General features: G+C 36.2%; 2 protein-coding genes across 2 annotated transcripts; one reads left to right on the forward strand and one right to left on the reverse strand.

The window, feature by feature from the left end:
• Positions 1-355: 355 nt before the first annotated feature.
• On the reverse strand, positions 356-2,170 carry spag4 (sperm-associated antigen 4). The gene is made up of 5 exons (XM_065222714.1): positions 2,000-2,170; positions 922-1,251; positions 695-859; positions 463-638; positions 356-389 (listed from the first exon to the last, which is right to left on the reverse strand). The coding sequence occupies exons 1-5, from the start codon at positions 2,168-2,170 to the stop codon at positions 356-358; spliced, it is 876 nt and encodes a 291-aa protein (XP_065078786.1).
• A 205-nt stretch (positions 2,171-2,375) lies between these two features.
• Positions 2,376-10,276, forward strand: LOC135701694 (uncharacterized). Its single transcript, XM_065222548.1, has 6 exons — positions 2,376-2,982; positions 3,066-4,270; positions 4,330-4,398; positions 8,826-9,017; positions 9,080-9,215; positions 9,289-10,276. The coding sequence occupies exons 1-6, from the start codon at positions 2,751-2,753 to the stop codon at positions 9,399-9,401; spliced, it is 1,947 nt and encodes a 648-aa protein (XP_065078620.1). The 5' UTR covers positions 2,376-2,750; the 3' UTR covers positions 9,402-10,276.
• Positions 10,277-21,121: the final 10,845 nt, after the last annotated feature.

The raw sequence follows: 21,121 nt of genomic DNA on the forward strand, positions 1-21,121 counted from the left end.
GATTTCTAGCTGTCAGTTCCACTGAGAAACGTCTCTTAGATCACCTTATTTCCACTGCCAGGCATTGGGAGTGGGATTGTAAATACATACATACATACATACAATAAAGAGTGCGAGTGAGATACTAAACCCAAATGTATGATAAAAGAACTAAAATTTTGAGTAGTTTTATTTCGCCCTAATAAAAAAAATACTATACCCGAAAGATAACCCAAATGATAGAACTATTCCACAAATGGTTTGGATGATACTCCGAACACCTTGTTAAGCAAAATAACTATGAAGTGTATTTTCAATAAGTAAATATCATTGGGGCCATTAATTGATAAACCAGTAAGTTTTAAAATAAATTAAATTATTCACGAATCAGCGTACCATGAACTCGTACCCTGAAACGGCAATGTAATAGAAAATGATTTAATAAAATAAAATACAAGGAAAAAATATTGTCTAATAAATTACCTATAAATACAAGTATAATCTGCTCCATGATTCGACAGCACACTTATCCTGAGCTTTTGATATGCTACCGATGACATTGAAGTAAAATTGTATGTTTCTAAAAAATCTGCTAGAACGTCAAATTCAAAATTTCCAAAGAAAAAATCGTCAGAACCTGTGGAATCTGAATTTGTTCCCTGAAAATATAATTCATATGAAAATAAGTTCAAAATGCGAGCAATAATTTAATTACCCATATTGAAAATTTCTTCATAGCACTTTGACTAGACAAGTCAGAAATAGGACTTCTGGGTGTGTGCTCCACTGTTACACCATCTATTAAAACTTTCCCCATAAGCTTAATTACTATAACAGCTGATGACCCATAAAATGCTTGACAATTTCCTGTGCAGTCATTCTGAAAGACATAGTTCATAGTTAAAAAACCCAAAAGAAATCGTTTAGTAAAAAAAAAACTACCTGAATGATACAGCAATGTTTGTTCGTCACTTTAAATCTGCCTATACCCAACCCGCGCTCAATGAAAGACCATATCTGAGAACTCCTCTGACTTGGAATCACACTGATCACTCTACCACCCAGGTCAGCCGAGGCGTAATCGGTTCTTCCGAATTGGTCGAAATTGATCTTTTCCAGGAAATCCACACGGGTCTGCAAAACGTCTATAATTTTTCGAGCTTCTTGAATTTCAGTTATCACTTGGCCTCGAAAGTTGCGATTAGTAATATGATGCTGGTTACTGCTTGTAGATTCTTCTGATGAAACTCCATATGGTGAAAATATATGTTTCTGAAATTGAAGGTATGGTTGCATCATGGTTGTATAATTTTTAATCACACATTTTTATTGACGAATTTCCATGTGAAATTCCATATGATTTTGATGTGATCACACATAAACAGAATCCGGCCATTGGAATTTATGAGTCAAATGAATAGTATGTGTGGTTACACATGGCTTTAATGTGCACACATATTAAGTATGTGTCCGACACATAGATATCATTTGTTGATCACATTGCAAAAAATCATGTGTGAGACACATAAAAACAATCTTTGAAATTTTATCAGTATAGGGTTGATGCATATATTATGTCACGCTCAAGGGGGGTGGGGTAGGTGGTGACAAGCAATACATCTCCTCAATTTAGCGTGACATAATTAATGCATGGGCCCTTTGTACAAGACACTGAAGAAGTCTGCACATTCTATATGAAATACACGTATCTGTCAAGGATAAGCAAATAAGGTAGTGGAATTAAATAAAAATTACAAATCCTTCTTATCTTAAAGCAAAACAGGTACATGCCTGCACAGCAAAAAAAAAAATGTTGTTGAATATTACATCGAAACTGCTGCAACCAGGTCAATCCATCGGTTGTGTAATATCACATTGCACGATGTACATCGATTTTGCGAACAAAATTACATCCATTGATGTAATATTGTATCTGCTTTTTGCTATTACATCATTATTTTATATATCAGCTTGCATCGATCGATATTACATTTTTTTTTGCTGTGTGTTGTCTTCTTACCATTAGATCTTCCAAATTTCGTTGCAAATCGGATATCTGGTCCGCTTGATTATTGTTCTGCGAGTACAGATGATAGGCACAAAAGCTCGTGATAACACTAATCACAATACAACACAAATATTTAATGTTTTCACCTCTGGATTCTCGTTCAACTTCTCCACGGTAGTCCATTTTTTCTGTTGGTTGCCGTGTGTAAACTGTCTTTTCGAATTGGACGCCTGCTGGGTCGGTAATAATATTATGTCGACTGTATAAATAAAAATCTAAGCAAACAAACTGCATCAGGGGTTGAAGTGATCCCTTTCATCACCGAAACCGCATCGTTAGCCGAATGCATTTTGACATTTTGACAGATAAACAACTTAAACACGCAAAAAGTAGAACTAAAATGACTGCGGATGCACAGCGATGTGAATTTTACGTCAAAATATTGTGAATTTTTGCTCTTAAAATAGCATTATTTGGTGAACAAAGTGCTAAATTCGGTATCTTGGACATACATAAGTTGAAAAAGGTGCTATTGTGGTACAAATCGCGTTGGTCCTGCACTCAAATGTTGGAATACAGTGATTCCATAGGAATAATTCTGTGGCATGTCCATGTCTGATGAATAAAAATATTACAACTAAAAAAGTGATAACACAAGATCAAATGGAGGTTGTATGGTGCTGCTAGAATACGAAGTTCATATTACATCACAATCAACGTACAACACGCTGACACTGGTCAGTAGGGAGTCCCTAGCTTTAGCATGCTCGCTATGATGGACAACAACGACAATGAGAATTATTGCTACCAGCAGCCAAGTGCAAAAACCGGGAGTGTAAACAAGGGTGCGATACCGAAGGCGACCGCCTTCAAGTATCAGAACCAGTTCAACAACAATAACAATATTGCCGAGCAGGAGAACCTAATGCCGCATGCAAATGTGCCACTACAGAAGAGCACTGATACGGATGTACGCATCGGCAGCAATGGGCCCGGTACTTAAATCATATGCTTTACCGGATGGAGATCAAGTCTGTGGTTTCGTTGACTAACCAGATTCTTTATTTTATAATTTCAGAATCCTCAACACATGTAGCGGTCGCCGGTGTTCCGAAAACGGAATCCGAAGAATCCTTTCTCAATGGACAAAGAGAAGATTTATCAAGGGAAGATCCATACGCAAACGAAGATCTAATAGCTAAGTCACTGAATAACGAAGAAGCTGATCTGGACGGTGATTCCGACAATAATTCTCTCGGAAACCTTTCCTACATTAGCGACAATGGTTTGATCGAGGAAATCATATTGCTGCCGAATAATATCTACTCCGACGATGAAAACGGATCTGCCTCGGATGATTGCATCTACGCCTACAGAGGAGACGATAATGCTCCGGCAGTACTAGAATATCGCGAGCAACCCGCGGACGATGAGACTGATTTTTTGGAAATGGACTTTGACCCTGAACCCAGTTCGGAATTGGAAAATCTTCTTGAACATCCGGAAATTGATGCCAGCTCGTTTCAACCTGCACCGTTACCCGTGGAAAGGATTTCTCGGCAAGATATAGTCAAATCGCCTCTCAAAAGTCCGAGTTTTGGCAGAGATTCGCCAAGTCGGAGGCAATGTGAGCCTTTAGATGAACCAGATGGAGCCGCCACCGTCGTTGTATCTACGGTGCCCACAGAAATGAAAAAAACTGGAGCGATTCCCAAAAAACTTCCGACCTATTCTCAGCAATCCACCATGGAGGCACATGACTACGACCTGGCTGGACCGAGCAAACCGACAATGAGGGGGAATTCTAAAAATCTTAAATTGGATTTAAAACTGTGCACGGAAGGGAGCGGTGCTATGGATTATCGATATCAGTATCCTTACTACAATGATTCCGAGTATATCGCTGATGATGACGAGGACACGTGCTGTCTAGATTGTACGGAGAAAAAAGGTCTGCTTATGCAGACCAAACAGGACTTGAGTCGGCAGAAAGTTTGTCGGTCTTGCCACTCGAGAAATCTTCAGCACGGGGCAGCAGGAGGACACTCCACGCACTTGGGGGATTTCTTCGCAGATGTGGCCCAGTCGTTGAATACGAGCAACTCGGAAGCGGACCTAATGAGCGTCCGAGCGGAGCAAATTGTACTGCAAGCATTAAATAAAATCAACGAGCTGAAGGCAACTCCACCGAGCATGGGCTTATCAAAGAGTATGGAAGATCTGTGTGTCGAGCTGGAGGCAGAGCAGAGGGAACAGGAAATGCCAGATGATTTCGCGCAAGAGGTATGTTTAAGTAAAATTGCATAACTGACTGGATTATTTAATCTTCGTATATTTTGCAGCTTTGTGCTGATAACACAGTAACGATATACACTATGAATTGCGGAGAACTGACGATCATTGAAGCTCTGGTAAGCAGCAACAATCAATTAAAAGTAGCTAGGTTTTATCATTTTATCAAAGACGACATATCAATAAGATTAATAGCATTGCCAGAATCCAATGGAAAAATACAGTAGCACTGCTCAAGCCGAAACGAGGTGAAACCACTGATTGGCAAAATGCTAACAACAATATCTCGAAACATTTCAGTAGCGTTTCGGCCAAACGATTGTACGACTTTTCCCCGAAAACCAGTCCCCCGAAAACACTTTCCCCGAAAGTTATTGCCCCGAAATACAATTCCCCGCAATACAATTCCCCGAATGGCACAGTTCCCAGAAAATTATTTCCCCGAATCTGCGCATCTTCGCTGGTTAACTACTTGTATCGAACAATACCACAATAAACATATTAATGTGCGTCGAATAAAGACAATAGTTTGACTTTCGTTAAAACAAAATGTAAAGGTCAAGCTCCTGAAATCGGTGTAATCCTATTTCAGCAGCTTTTGACCTTTCCATGTAGTTTTAACGAAAGTCAAACTTTTGTCTTTATTCAACACATATTGATTTCTTCGTGCTCCATACAATTTTAGATTCACCCTATAAGGAGTCGCCATGTGACTAATATGTATGGCATGGGGACGCATGATATCTTTTCTTTGTTTGTATGGAGTTTTTTTTAACGGTCGTACCTATCAAACAAACACACACATTGTATGCAATTAGCTCCATGGATCATACCATATTATACGTCAAAGAATGAACTATGATTCAAAGAAGGAAAATTTCTTGCGACAAGCAAAATTTTCCCTTCTTTGTATCACAGCTCGTTCTTTAACGTTTTGAAGAATAAATATCTTACTAATTTATCAAAGCGATACCTCATTGAAATAAAATTGAAGAACGAGCCGTGATACAAAGAAAGGAAAATGATATCTCTTTGATGAAACCAATTAGATACCCTAATAAAAAATTACCATAAACGAACGATAACCCAAATGTGTGAACTATTCCACAAATGGTTTGGATGATACCCAGAACACGTCGTTAAGCAAATTAACCATAACATTTTTATTTGGGTAGATATTATGCGATACGTTAAGAAACGAGCTGTGCTACAAAGAAGGAACATTTCTTGAAACAAACAACGATTTTTCTTCTTTGTATAAGGGGTGAAATTATGTCACGCCCTAAGGAGGGACGTGTAGAAATCTGTGATTGATTAATTTTGCCTCAATTTCGCGTGACATAATTAATGTATGGCCCCTAACGGCTCGTTTTTTTTTAATTTGATTACGATTATAAACAAACAATTCACAGTCACAAATAAGCATACACATTGAATAAATGCTGTATAACAGTGTACAATGCTGAATAAAACAAGTTGTCGAATTATGTGCTGAAAAAAGCTCATTGAGATCGAAAGATGCGCCTTTATTAAGCCGTTTGCTCTGATATGATTAATTTACTTATTAAAAGCTTTATAAACGTTGACTGTCAGAACCAGAAATTTGATCTAATAACAAACTGAATAAGTGTAATTTTCACATACATTGTCGCTTTAATTCGACTGTTTTCAATTGCTTTAATAAAATGCTTTGTTAGACGTCTTATAAATGTTTTCTAGCTCCATTATTAGATTTCATTGCATTGCTTTACAATATTGCTGTATAAAGGTGAATACAGTCAGCAAAATAGCTCTTATACCACTATGCGTCCATGTTTTAGTTGAATGCTTTGCAAATGCTTTATAAATGACGTATTAGATTCATTATTCCACAACACTGCCCAAAAACAATTCAGAGTCACAAATAAGCATATAGATTGAATAAATGCTTTATAACAGTGTACAATGCTGAATAAAACGGGTTGTCAAATTATGTGCTCAGAAAATCTCATTGAGATCGATGATGCGCCTTTATTCCACTGATTGCTCTGATTTGATTAATATACTTATTAAAATCTATACAAACGATGACTGTCTTCCTGATTCAACACCAGAAGTTTGATCTAATAACATACTGAATAAGTGTAATTTGCACATACATTGACGCTTTAATCCGAATGTTTCAATTGATTTAATAACATGCTTTATTATACGTCTAATAATTGTTTTCTAGCTCCATTACTAGATTCCATTGCATTGCTTAACAATATTGCTGAATAAAGGTGAATACAGTCAGCATAATAGCTCTTATACCACTATGCGTCCATGTTAGTAGAAGGTCGCGAGTTCAATCCCAGCCTCAATCCTTTTTTTTACTTATGTTCTACTCCTAATTAAATTAAATCGTAATCATAAATCGTATCACTCACGGCAACCAATTCATAGATCTATAGAAAAGAATAACATCCTTTCCATCGAAATTAGAGAGATGGAGAGGTAACGTTGGTCTAATGTTAAACAACTATGAATGAATTAATCATTCTCACATCTCCTTGAATTAGCTAGAGTTACGGCTGGAAGTGCTGATAGGTTTTCAGATTCAAGCTTTTATTGCTTATTTAGCTGCTCATATGATGTATTTTAGGATAGCTCAGATGGCAAGGCAAGCGGCTGGTGATCGGAAGGTCATGGTTCAAATCCCATTTAACGACATGTGTGTGTATGTATGTATGTGATAAATTCGACAGAAATAATGTGACACAACAATCACTAACGAGAATAACCCTGCTCGTGCCGTTCTTATTTTCGGATTAATTATCCTGTAGTTGAATAATCGTTTAATAAATGTATAATGATGTAATAATTAAACATTGTTTCACATGAGAATCAAGCGTCTATATACACCTTTATACCATCGCTGTTTAAGGAAGTACAGATGTCTAATAAACGCTGAATAATCAAAAATTTGATCGAATAAGCTCTGTTACAACTTTTGTAAGTCGAATAAAAGCTTTCTAGACATACCTTATTCAACACCAAATATTTCGATGTTGTGGTTGAATAAATTCTCCAGATTTGTGTGAACAAAGCCTGAACAGAAGTTATTATTAAAAATAGTACAAGTATTATTAAGCATGAAGTGGAATAAAATCGTCAAGAAGTCGTTTCTTCAATAGGCAATTGTTTGTTGGGTAGATATCAGTTTTATAAATTAGTAAGATATTTATTCTTCAAAACGTTAAAGAACGAGCTGTGATACAAAGAAGCGAAAATTTAGTTTGTTGCAAGAATTTTTCCTTCTTTTTATCTTAGTTGATTATTTGACGTATAACTTGGTATGTTCCATGGAGCTAATTGCATACAATGTATGTGTGTGTGTGTGTGTTGGATAGGTACGAACGTTAAAAAACTCCATACTAATAAATAAAAGATACCATGCGTCCCCATGCAATACATGCTATAGTCAATTTGCGACTCCTTATAGGCCGAATCCAAAATTGTATGGAGCAAGAAGAAAACACCATACACCGATTTCAGAATATTCGGTAAAAAATTACAGGAAATCTGTGAAAAATCACCGAACTGTTTACCGAACGTTCAGCTGTTGAGATTTCGGTAAAATTTCACAGATTTCGGTGAAATAATCTTAGCGTGTGACCTTTACATGTAGTTTTAACGAAAGTCAAACTATTGTCTTAAGCGAACCCCACACGGTAAGAAATATTGTCAATACTTAAAAGTATTGACAATAATATTGATGATGTGAATACAGATATATTGTCAATACCGATGTATTGACGTCAATATAAAATGCATTGACAATACGATTATTGTCAATACAAACAGTCGTGTAGAGTCCACTTTAATTCGACACACATTGATATGTGTATTGTGGTATTGTTCGATACAAGTAGTTAACCAGCGAAAGATTTGATGAAACTGACGCAATTTTCCCTTCTTTATATCAAAGCTCAGTCTTTATGCTCATTACAATCAGATATCAATTTGATAAACCGCCAAATGTCATAACAAGTCATAACCACAAACTTTATCTAGGGTGTTGAACGACTTTGTTCGGTTTATCAATATTCAGCAAAGATATTTTTCTCAATTTCATATAGATAAGTTGTAACAAACCCAAGGATCATATTTAAATAGATCGCACAGTGTAAATTGTATCTTTCCCGAAAACTAGTTCTTTAGGGGAAATAGTTTTCGGGAAAACGTTCCTTTCGGGGAACTGGTTCATTCGGGGAATCGTATTTCGGGAATAAAACATTCGAGGAAAGTGTTTTCGGGGAACTGGTTTTCGGGGAAAAGTCGTACAATCGTCTAGTATTAGTAAGTCGAAGGCGATGAGTTCGATTCCCAGTCCGGTCTAGATAATCATGCGGGTTGAAAACTTCTCCGGGCTATTCAACTTTTACTTGCCACCTTAATTCCATACCTTATATTTATATCAGTCAGCGTCACTTTCTGATATGTTGCCTTCGGCTTAAGACAAATTGATTGATATCGGGTATGAACATAATCGTAGAAGCCTAGCTGATACTAATCCACCCCACAGACTAGAATCGGAGTCGCTCCAAACCTGGACGTCCTACGGCAATATTTCAACGAGAGGTACACGGTAGATACGGGCAAAATGAACATCCCCCAGTTCCTGCTGTACATGTCGAAACGTGATTGCAACTTTAGGAAGTTGATCGAAGCTATTAAATCGTGCTGCGACGAGCCTTTGGATGTGCAGTACTATCCGGTAGATTGATCCTTAAATTGAAACGATTGTATGTCACTCATCTAACAATTTGTCTTCTCCAGTTGGACCCATTCTCCGACACTCCTGAAGTGGTACCGATCAATTCTGCTGAGATCACTAAACGATGGAACGCCAACACCAACCTTCGACAGATCATCAACTTCAAACACAAACACTTCCACACGTTGAATGTGCTTGGTTAGTTTTCATCGAGTTTCGAGTTTGTCCTGCAATTGTTAACGATTGCACTTTTTTTGTTTTTTTTTTATAGGTAAAATTGTTAACATCCTACGGCAGCCATCGCGGGGTCGGCACACAAACCAGATCATCAATATTCCTCAGTACTACAAAAGTGGCTCCATTACGATAACCAGGATAACCTAAGTTATTGAACTACTATAGCTTCAAAATTAAATCCAGCTCTAAAACTCTCTCTGGTTCTTCTTTAATCAAGCACTGCTTCTCTAAAAACTCATAATTTTAGGACCGAGGCGTTACAAAGATTCTCAATTAGTTAGATACGTATCAATTATGATAGCGATTAGAAAGCATACTGGCACAAACTACGTCAGGTATTAATTTATTAAATTTCGCTTTGGCTTTCCTATTGTGAAAATAAAAATGTACTATCTTGACTTATGTAAGATTATTGTACCGTAAATTTACATAATTCTGCGCAGTTTTGAAAAATTAAAAAAAAAAGAGCTACAACTGCTTAATTGAGTTTGATATGTAGAGCGGAATTATTCACTCATACTTATACAACATACTGCTAAATTTTGTCAAAAACTAAGAAGCGTGATACACTAGACGTTGAGCAGAATTATGGCACTTGACGGTATATAAGTTTTCGCACGTCAATACTTTACGTTTAACATTGTGTAAATATAGATTGTACACTATTTATTACAACTAGCGTTTAGTATACCGCATATCCTTGTTAGAATGTATACACCGGGAGAATGATTTAGTTACGACCTAGGATTTAAATAGGATTACCACGTGTTTCTATCAATGTATATCCCAGTTTACGAAAGGGCAAAAGGGACAGTTTACAATAAGCAAAGCCTTGCAGCAGGTTGAAGCAGACCGGATTTCCTATTTCAATCACCGCAACAATTTACTGGTTGAAATATTTATACGCAGACAGCAATTTGTATCACCAACTACAACTAACAACAAGTTACACCTATCACGCTGAATATCTTACAATTATACCATTGCTGGAAACAAAATACAATAACAGTTACAATTTGAAACGATTTGTTTTGGTTAAAGAAAAGGCATCTTGAAGAAGTCATGGCTATTAGCTTTCAACTTTTATTCTTTAGTTGTTGCAAGTTCAATCCGGATCAAGTGCGAAAACGTGAGCATCGATTGGTAATGTTCTTCGGATTGTGCGACCCTCTTTTTTTTATTGAAGGCAATGATGAAAAACGGAGAGAAATATTATATTCAGGTGAGTGGTTAGGAATTTAAGGGAGTAAATTTTCCCCGTATGAATGCAAAGTACGTACATATCGTCTTTTTCGACACTACAGCTCATCTTCCACTTAATCTAGAAGCTATCGGTTGCGACAAAAAGACAAACCCCGACCTGGATTTAAACAAGATGGAAGTGGGACTGTAAATGGTTGTTAATTTAATTAATGAAAATTGTAACCTTTTCGTTTCCGATTTTACGTAGGCAAAATCCACAGCGGAGATTGAAAATGAAGACTGTTCTTCCCAAACGAGGTCGACAAAGCTGGTAGGAGCGATTTCTGAGACTCAACTGGAAGTACCAGCGAATACAACGTGCAATGCCGTTAGCATCCATCCGGCTGCCAGTAACCGGTCAACGTTCAAACCGATGGACCCCCGTCCAAAATCGATCGTTCGATCCCCAATGAAAAGATCGAGAATGAAGACAGCTGTAGGGTCCTGAGAAGAAACAGTTCACATGAAAGAGAAAAGACCTTTTACAGGAGAGAGAGAGAGAGTAAGATAGAAGGAGACAGATAGAGAGAAGGGGTATGGGAGAGTGGTAGCGAGAGGACGCGAGTTTGAAACAGGAGGCGAAAAAACTGGAAATAAAAGCGAACAGTCAAAGTTAAATTAAAGAATCGTACTATTATTTCTTCATCCGGATCAACCCACTACAACAGCCACGATGTCAACATGACCGCTATAAGCCTCGAAAGCGACTAATAATCATATTTTTTTATACACCAAAAATCTGAATCGAGTTCCAGCAAAATTAATTGCTGAACTGCTTCCAGCAAAAACATTTCTTGCTGAACAAAGTGCTGTCAGTTTGACTTTGGGCCTAATTGCTGGTGGTTCAGCAAATAGTATTTTGCTGGATGGATTGCTGAACTTCCAGCTCGGCAAAATCCAGCAAAATATTGCTGAATTCCAGCAATAAAAAATGGGTGTGTAAGGAGACTTTCAGCCCTGCGCTGGTTCCTGTAATTATAATTTATTATAGGTATATTATATTAGGTATTAGAATTAAAAATTAAAAATAAAGTTATTGTGTCCCTTTCCGTTTTTTTTTAACTCTTTATTTGTTCCAAATTCAAAATAAATTACATTTCATTTTTAACCTACACACCCATTTTCATCGATCATCATGGTAACGTCTAACGTTGGTCTAACGCTAACATTTTTCCTTTTGGGGAGCTGCCATCGCCAATTCTAAATAAACTTTTCAAAAGATCCTATCTGCTTTGATCGATTCTCTTCATCGAATTTCTGTTTCGTCAATAACTCAGCTGCAAAACCTTTCCCTGTTGTATTTGACGTTTTGGACGCTAGATAAAAACCTCCTTTATCAAACTATGTGGTAGAATTAGCGCGAAATCTGTTTGCATAGCAGTGGTTATAAAAAGAGAAAGTCGATGAAGAGAATCGATCAAAGCAGATAGGATCATTTGAAATGTTCATCGAGAATTGAGATAACTGCTCGATTATCCCAGAAGGAAAAATGTTAGCGTTAGACCAACGTTAGACGTTACCATGATGATCGATCTGCATGACTCGAGTCGATCGGGGTGAATGTGCACACCAAATTTAAGTTTTCAATATCAGTAAAACGGATTGCTGGATCATGACCAGCAATCCAATGCTTTACTGAAAAACAGCAAACGATATTTTTACTGAAAACATCAGCTAACATAAACTAACACCCAGTAAAAGAGCTGTCAAACTGTTAGCATCACATTTGCAAGTATTTTTGCATTCTTACACCACCATTCAAACCGCAGGAGGAGGAAGAGCCTCGGGAAGAGCTAAAAAAACTACAAATAGATAAAATTATGTAGGTAAGGACACTGGTTATATTTAATAAACGATACTTGAAAAGGAATCTGGCGATTTTATCTTTATTATTCGTATATTTACAGAAGCTGGAAGCTCATACAGTGAACGCAAATTCGATTTACTGAATTTAATTGTTTAATCAGCAAAATGCAGCCAAATGTCAAAATTTTTAATTGCTGAATGATCAGTAAAAAAATATTGCTGATTTTCAGTAAAAGGTTGTCATTTTGACAGAAGTTGGAACTGCTGAAAAATTCAGCAGCATTATTTTGCTGGAACGTTTGCTGATCTTTCATCAAGTCTAAAATCAGCAAAATTTTGCTGATATTCAGCGATTTAAATTTGGTGTGTGGGGTCGATTTATGCTCGAATACTGTCATTCTAAATAAACATTTCAAAAGATCCTATATGAATTCATCGATTTTCTTTCGTTAATAACTCAGCTGCAAAACCTTTCCCTGTTGTATTTGGAAATCTGGACGCTAGATAAGAATCTCATTTATCAAACTATATGGTAAAAAAAGTGCGGCATCTGTCTGCATAGCATTGGTTATCTAAAGAGAAAGACAATGAAGATAATCGATCAAAGCAGATAGTACTTTTTGAAATGTTCATCGAGCAGGTTTGTGATTGGTTCGCGAATGCCGGCGCCGGGAAATCATTCGAAGTGTTTATTTCGGTATACCTAAATGTTTTAAATCAAGTGATAAACATTGTTTTCTTTTGTCCGTCGAAACTAGACTACGTCCAGCACAATCCGAGATTCGTCGAAATACGTTCTTATTTTGATGCTGTTCAAAATTTGAGTGTTTTTATGGTTTTACCTGGACGTGGTAGAGACAGAAGTGTATCCGCCGGTAGAGTTCCCAGCAAAAAAGGAAATCGGCACACATCTTGAAAACATTGATCTGGTGCTAGACGATACGGTGAAATTTCTGTGGGATCCGGAGAGTAACTTGACGGAGAAGACGCTACGTCTGGAAATAGTGACATGCTTGGTTGATTTGCCCCCAGGAGAGTGTGGAGCTAGTACAAAATCATTCCGTTGAGGATCGACGTTGTTTCATACGGTAAGTTGACGCTGGTAATGGGACCGCAGAATTCTTCTCCAAAGTGTTCTACCAGAAACCAGATGTGACAGAATAAAAATATTCGCATCGAAAGATTCACTCGGCTGGGCCACATATTGCGTGCGGGGATTGTAATTAATCGTAATTAGAACGTCAATGTCGATGACCACCTGCCTAATGACGAGCGCCAGTTTCCCTATGGGCAGTGTGGGAATGGGAAGCCTTCGTAATGTTCCATCTGTATTGACTTGAGTTTTCCAATTCGTAGACGGCCGGTCGTGTATGAACAACTGTGTGGAAGGCCACTTGTTGTTTTTAACGCAAATCGTTCCTTGTGTGTTTTTCGACATGCTGAGCAGTTCTTCAAATTCCGCAACTGATTGAAGTATATTCGTCACCGCCACAAAAAGGAAAGTCTAGCAATCTTGTATCATCTAGCTCAGTGCGGATCATGTTCAAAAACTATGGGCTGGATCTTGATTTTCGTGGAAGACTTGACTGTTTTGAGTCCTTTCGGTCCTTTAGACGTGCTGGGTGTTAATCAACAGCAGCCGTCAGTATCAATTGTGCAGGGAAAGGTGGGAATAATTGTTATGGGTGCAAATGGACTTCTGTTGTGTTGTGTGCTTCTTTGAAAGGTAATTTTGATTTTAGTTCTGAAGATGTTCTATAATAGCCTCTGATTATTTGCAGAATCTAACCTACTCGTCGAGATAATCTCCGATGTTGTCAGTAAACTTCCATTACATGTGTCGCGACGACGTATTTACGCTACTGATCGGCGTCGAAACCGGGATCCGGTCATTAACACGGAGAACAAAATTCTAAACCGTGAAGAGAAATTCACAAGAAGGTTAGTTTTTATTTATTCCAGGATAGTAGATCCTATCCTAAATTTTCCTTTTTTCAGGTGGTATTAAATTCCTTCTAGTTTGTGTACGACATTAAACAGGCGAAATTGTGGAGCAATACCACCGTAGTTTCCCAGTTTTATCAATGGTGGATACACAGGAACCACAACATGAGTCAACTATAAACGATAGAATGTTTCGAAAATGCTTCAGCTACAGCGGAGGGACGAGTCGAAGAACCCTCTCGATTAAGATTCCATATGGCGGATAGATTCAGAATGGAGGTGACGCTACTAATGGTAGCAATAAAGTCAGAAACAATTAAGTGACTCAGAAACTTGTTAGCACCATGCAGTAGTGATAGTTTCTAACAACCTAACCTGAATAACGTACACGACACTTGATCTTCGTTGACGTCGGCGTCAAAACCGGGATCTGGAAAGTGGAATTGAACATAATTGACGGAGGTGAGGCGATCTAGTTGGAACATTTGAATTGCAACTCCTTATTAATGAGCACTATTCTTGTAGGTCAATGATGTGTTTCGTAACGTGTATAAGAGTGGTAGTGTGAAGCGATGGGCTAACACGCAGTCCGTACGGCCGTATCATCATGAACAACGATAAACAATGTTGCTACGTGGATGAGATCGTTCGTGACACCCCCTCGGAGTTGAGAGGCTCAACTTTACGAACTACAACAAAATACCATACAGCTCTGACGAGTACAACGACTACACCAACATTACGATATTTGATATGCAAGTACTTCTGGTTGCAAGTTATCTTCCGAGAAGTTTCAAAAACTTCCAACCAATTATTAATTAACAAGATTCTCAGATAGCTAAGACATGTCAAAGAGCATAATAAATTTTCAAGAAATACCAAGAACTTTTTGGAAATATCAAGAATTTCAGTGAAGTTCCAAAAACTTTTAACAAAATCTAAGAACCTACGATAAGTTGGAAGAACTTCCGAGAAAATTTTAATAAGTGCAAGTTTCAGAAAACTTACAAGAGCTTCCAAGAACCACCGAAAACTTTCAAACATTGCCTGCTCAAAGACATACATGAACTTCCGGAGGATTTTATTTTTTTCATGTGAAGTAGATAGAACTTTTGAACACTTCGAGATCTTCCTAGAAGGTAATGACCTTCTCAATGAACAGCTAAATTAGAAAAAAAATATTTAACTGTTTAATAAACTACCCGTCTTTGCCATTCCTGAATGAAATAGTTTTTTTTATCTAGTTCGTTTATTTGTAAGGCTCAATCGCGTTAGCTTTACGGAGCCGGTAATTCATTGTTCTTTGTTTGTAACATAATTCACTTAATTCAATGTCTAGTAGGAGTTGGGCCGAATACTCGCGGCTTTCTCGAGGTTAGAGGGGTACATTGTCCAAGGATAGAAATAGGGGAGGAGCTTGGAGTAGAGTTTCGTTGTATCATCAGAGCGATGTCGCCAGTATGAACGGTAGTGTGGTTCTAGAATGAAATATTGTTTTAAATCAAATTGAACCTGAATTCTCATAAGTGGTTCCAGGATTGTCAAAAGTTATTCTTCTGATAACTTCAGGCCAGCAGTTTTATGAAGTTGGGTAGTTTAAAAAAATAATTAGATAAATTTATTTTTTACATATAAGATACCTGTCTTTGCCACTCCTAAATGAAGATGTGTTTTTTTTTAAATAAAATTGAACCTAAATTCTCATGAGAACTTCCAAATTTGTTTGAAGATATTCTTTTGAGAACTTAAGCACATTTTGAAGTACTTTTATGAACGTGGGTAGTTTTACAAATAGTCTGATTAATTTAAGTATTTTAGAAGCTACCTGGTTTGTTTCATTCCTGAACGTTAAAAGTATTTTGTAACCTGTCACACTTTATATTTTTGCTTCCATTTTTATTGAAATAGTTAAATATAGTTAGACTTTAATCTTTTTCTAATATGTATGCTTACAATCATAGCCAAAAATGTTGAAAGTTTTTGGCAAAGTAAACAGGAATTTTTATTCAAATAATTTTCAGTAACCCTTTTTTTAATGTTACTTAGCATTTGCATGTCGTTTCAGAAATTTTCTTTTTTTTTTCATTTTCAACATTTTGTAGTGGATATATGATAATTTGCGGTATGTAACAACTCTGACTAACAACAAGAAAAATGATAATAACCGTTAATTTCAAACTCCACGTTCGAAAGTAATTTATCAATTCCTCGATTCTTGTCGGGTTTTTGTTTTTGTCTTTTTATTGATTTTCGAACTTTCCTGATATTCTGAAAATTTCTCTTAATATTTCTGATTTTTCCCTCTAGCAAAACTTTCCTGAAGTTCTGCAATTTTCCCAGAAGATTAACAGACTTTTTTGAAGTTCTGCAAATATTTCTGAAGATGCAGTTGTGTAAATTTCGCTAGGGTTCTTCAAATTTATCTGAAGATCTGTGAACTTCCTTGAAGTTTTGCAAATTTATCTTAAGATCTGACTTACCTGCAGATCTTCAAATTTCTCTGAAGATTCATGGCCTTCCCAAAAGCCTTTAAAATTTCTCTGAAAATCTACGAACTTCTCTGCGAACCCTAATAAAATAGTTATGGTTATTTAGCTTAACGACGTGTTCTGGGTATAATCCAAACCATTTGTGGAATGGTTCAATCATTTGGGTTATCATTCGTTTATGGTATTTTTTTTATTAGGGTTGAAGTTCTGAAAATTTCTCTAAAGGTCTCAGATCTACCTAAAATTCTGAAAATTTATTTGAAGATGTCCAGACTGAAGTTCTTCAAAATTATCTGAAGATTCAAGGACTACCCTGATGTTTTTTTTTTAATTTGAAGTTCTGCTAATTTCTCTGAAGAATTATGGACGTCCCTGAAGTTCTGCAAGTTTCTAAGAAGATCTACGAGATGCCCTGCTAATTTCTCTAAAGCATTGCAAATTTCCCTGAAGTTGCAAGTTTTATTTTTCCTAAAGTTCTGCAAATTTCTCTGAAGATTTTTGGACTTCCCTGAAGTTCTTCAAAATTCTTTAAAGATTCATAAACTACTTCTGTTTATTTTTATTTTTTTAAGTTTTACGAAATTCCCTGAAGTTTTCATATATTTCTAAAGATTTACGGACTTCCCTGGGGTTCTACAAAATTCTCTGACTTTCCTGAAATTCTTCAAATTTCTCAGAAGATCTACGAACTTACTTGCGAACTTCTCTGAAGTTCTACGAACTTGCATATGAACTTTCCAAAAGTTCTTCATACTTTCCTACAAAATTCTCTGACTTTCCTGAAATTCTTCAAATTTCTCAAAAGGTCTACGGACTTCAGTGCAGTTCTTTTAATTTTGCTAAAGATTCACGGACTTCCCAAATGTTCATAAAATTTCTCTGCAAACTTTTCTAAAGTTCTATGAAATCCCTAATAAAATTTGTATGGTTATTTTCCTTAACAACGTGTTTAGGGTATCATCCCAACCATTTGTGGAATAGTTCAATAATTATGGGTTATGGTTCGGGAATGGTATTTTGCATTAGGGCATCCCTGAAGATCTGTTAGCTTCGCTGAACTGCCCATAAAAGCATAAGAGTCCCATATGGATTTTTTTTTTTATCAGAAATGAGTTATCTATAAGAATCCATTGTAAACTATCTGTATTTACACTGTGCACTAAAAGTCACATGTTTTGTTAAGAGAATATGGTAAAAAAAATACCAAAACTTGGTTGTCCCATTCACTAGAGTCTAGGGATAGATACATTTTCAACAGCGTTTTTCTCGGCTTGCTGTTTTTCCGGATGGGACTGATATGCTTTTATGGGCAGTTAAGTTCTGCAAATTTCTCTCGAGATACAGACTTCCCTGAAGTTCGTCAAATTTATTTGAAGATCTTCGAGCCTCCCTATGGCCTTCTCTTAAGTTCTGCTAATTTATATGAACTTTCTTGACGTTCATCAATTTTATCTGAAGATCTGAGAATTTCTTAAAATTTATCTGGATATATATAAATTCCCTGCACATTCATTTTAGATTACCGGAGTCGTTGAAGTTTACTGGGTTTTTGATTTGCGGGACACCCAGTAATCAAATCATCAACAATTTGCATTACCTTCATTCATTACATGGTTCAGTAATTTGATAAACAAATTTTCGGTAAAAGACAACTGACGAAAGTAGTAAACCCGACTTTATCATATAATTGACCTTCCGGAACACACGATTTGTACAGTGAAACTGTACATGCAGTTATTTGGTTTGTTTTTATTTCGTTTTAAGTTTGGATACAAATCAATTAAATGAATACGCAGCAACTGGATGCCTACTGGATGCTCTTCATGTGAGGCGTGCTGTGTTCTACATACGTGTTTTCATCCAAACTTGACGCACTATTCAGAGGCAGACCATGACGAACCGGATGCGGCTACTGAAAAAAATTCTGAAACACATTCTTCTGAAATTCTGGTCAAATCTAAGTGTAATTTTCCAAATGGAACACAACCTTAGTATTTTTTTATTTGTTCAATCGGTAGATAAAATATGTACCGAGAACTTATTGGAGGGATTCATGGCTAATTGATATCATCTCGATCAACTATAAAATGTTGCATAACATTGATGCAAAATTGTGCACTCCGTTTTTGTTTGTGCATTTATCTTTAGCATTTTGAAGTTGAATTGCTGTTGATCACATTACCACATAAAAATTTCAAGAGTACAGATATCAGCTCTCACAAAACTTATAACAACCCTAATAAAAAATAACCATAAACGAACGATAACCCAAATCATTGAACTATTCCATAAATGGTTTGGATGATACCCAGAACACGTCGTTAAGCAAATTAACCATACAATTTTTATTAGGGAAAGAAACTGGAACTTCACGTTTTTGTTGCAGTCCAGTACACAAGGAGTTTCAATTTCATGAGTGATGTCACAACAGTCCAAGATTTATGTCCTAGAAATCTTGAAGTGATAGGGAATATCAGCCATTGTTGGATGCTTCAATGAATCACCTGAAGAAAGTTTTACTCATATCTGATAGTAATTTAGGAACCAAAAATATGTACTCGCATTTTTATGAGGTCCTGAATTTAACCAAGTTTTACTGAGTAGGAAATCCAAAATATGTACATAGGACCGAAATCATAGGTTATTTCTACTGTATTTTAAATCAATATCTAGAAAACATGCACGAGAATTTCACTACACAGCTTAACGTAGTCTGCGTCAACCATGCGGTCGTGTCTTGTACACAACCCCACTTTTTTTTTCTTTTCGAATAAGATATTACAGCTGCAGACTTTACAAAATGAATTCGGTAATTAAGAGTAACAGTTTAATTAAAACACAGTAAAATTTTGAAGAATACCGTTTTTTCGGTAGTATTTTTTACCGAACTTCTCTGAATTATCGAAAGCAACCAATTTAATTACTTATTGAGTAAATTAAATTGTTGTTTTCAATTCTTTTTGCCATTCATTACAGATTTACAGTTTTTAAATACTGTATATCGGTATTTCATAGTTTTTAACAGAAGTTTCAGTTAAATGAACATTTTACTGTACATCAAGACCAGTAAAAATACTGATCATCAAAATACTGTTTAAGTGTGGACGGACTTCCCTGCAGCTCTGAAAATGTATATGAAGATTCACGAACTTCCCAAAAGTACTTAGAGTTCCTTTGAAAATTAACGGACTTCCCTGAAATTATACAAATTTATACACGAAACGAAAATCAATTATTTTTCCCAAAACATCAGCCTTATATATTCCATAAGACAAACCACATAGGTCCTATAAGAATACATAAAAGGTATGTGTGACCGCTTATATATTTCATTTGACACATGATCTTCATTAACTTTTCGCAAGGCGTCTGCTTATTAGTTGACTTATACATTTTATGAATAATCAGCAATAGATATTTGTTAAAAGGTATAAAGAGATTTCTATCCGTGTATGAAGATCTACGAACTTCTCTGTAACTCTACGAATTTTCATGATGTTCTGCAAATTTTTCTAAAAGTCTACGAAAAAAAACTTCCTTGCGACCTTCTCTAAAACTCTGCATATTTCTCTGAAGTTTAATGATGTTCTCAGAAGCGCTACGAACTTTCAAGATATTCCACACTTTTCGCAGCAGTTCTATTCTTTTTCAAAAGTTTTATGAAATTTCCCAACTTTTCAGAATTTCTACTAATCTTTCATAAGTTCTAGGAATTATACAGAAGTTCTTCGAATTTCCCAGAAGTTAAACGAAATTCTTATTAATTCTTCGATTTTAATGTATTTTCCAGAAGATCTAAGAATTTCCCAGTAACTCAGTAATATAATATATAACAACATAACATATTATGTGTGACACACATCATAATAAAATAAGTTGGTAAGTTACTCTACGAGCAGGAGCACCTAGGTTAAAGCTTGAATGCATGTCTTGCTAATTGCATCTAAAACTGGACTGCCCGAAAAATGCAAAAAGTGTGATAAAGTGCACGTTTCCGTCAAATCGTTTTGGTGTCTCATGAGCTATTATTGCTTGCATCATTAGAAATAAGTGCACCGAAGACACTAAGACGGTTAGACGAAAAATCTCACTTTTAATGAGTGAAAATGCGCATATTTGTCCAGTTTGATGTGAAATACGCAACAAATTGATTGGAATTTGGAGCAAATAAAGAGTTAAAAAACAGCATCAACAAAATGATACTCAGACGATCTTTGTCTTTTCTTCCCCTAACAAGTGTGGCTTTATAAAAAAATATGCGCTTTTCCACGCTGTATTGGTTAAGAAAATAAGTAAAAAGTCGGAATATTTAGTTTATTAATCTCTTTGCTAACATAAGACGTCATCAATGTAGGTAACCAAAAGAAACTTTCTTAATTAAAAATA

The sequence above is a fragment of the Ochlerotatus camptorhynchus genome, unplaced genomic scaffold, assembly GCF_037179485.1.
Source record: "Ochlerotatus camptorhynchus isolate MF236.1 unplaced genomic scaffold, CSIRO-AGI_Acam_v1.1 ptg000176l, whole genome shotgun sequence".
Classification (NCBI taxonomy): Eukaryota; Metazoa; Arthropoda; class Insecta; order Diptera; family Culicidae; genus Ochlerotatus; species Ochlerotatus camptorhynchus.

What these genes read in the sequence shown, in the direction of transcription:
- LOC135701694 (XM_065222548.1), top strand. Translation starts at nt 2,751, where the DNA reads ATGCTCGCTATGATGGACAACAACGACAATGAGAATTATTGCTACCAG. An exon ending in CAGATGATTTCGCGCAAGAG is followed by an intron (nt 4,271 to 4,329) that starts GTATGTTTAAGT and finishes TATATTTTGCAG; the next exon opens with CTTTGTGCTGATAACACAGT. An exon ending in CCACACGTTGAATGTGCTTG is followed by an intron (nt 9,216 to 9,288) that starts GTTAGTTTTCAT and finishes TTTTTTTTATAG; the next exon opens with GTAAAATTGTTAACATCCTA.
- spag4 (XM_065222714.1), bottom strand. Translation starts at nt 2,170, where the DNA reads ATGGACTACCGTGGAGAAGTTGAACGAGAATCCAGAGGTGAAAACATT. An exon ending in GAAATTTGGAAGATCTAATG is followed by an intron (nt 1,252 to 1,999) that starts GTAAGAAGACAA and finishes CTTCAATTTCAG; the next exon opens with AAACATATATTTTCACCATA. An exon ending in GATTATACTTGTATTTATAG is followed by an intron (nt 390 to 462) that starts GTAATTTATTAG and finishes TTGCCGTTTCAG; the next exon opens with GGTACGAGTTCATGGTACGC.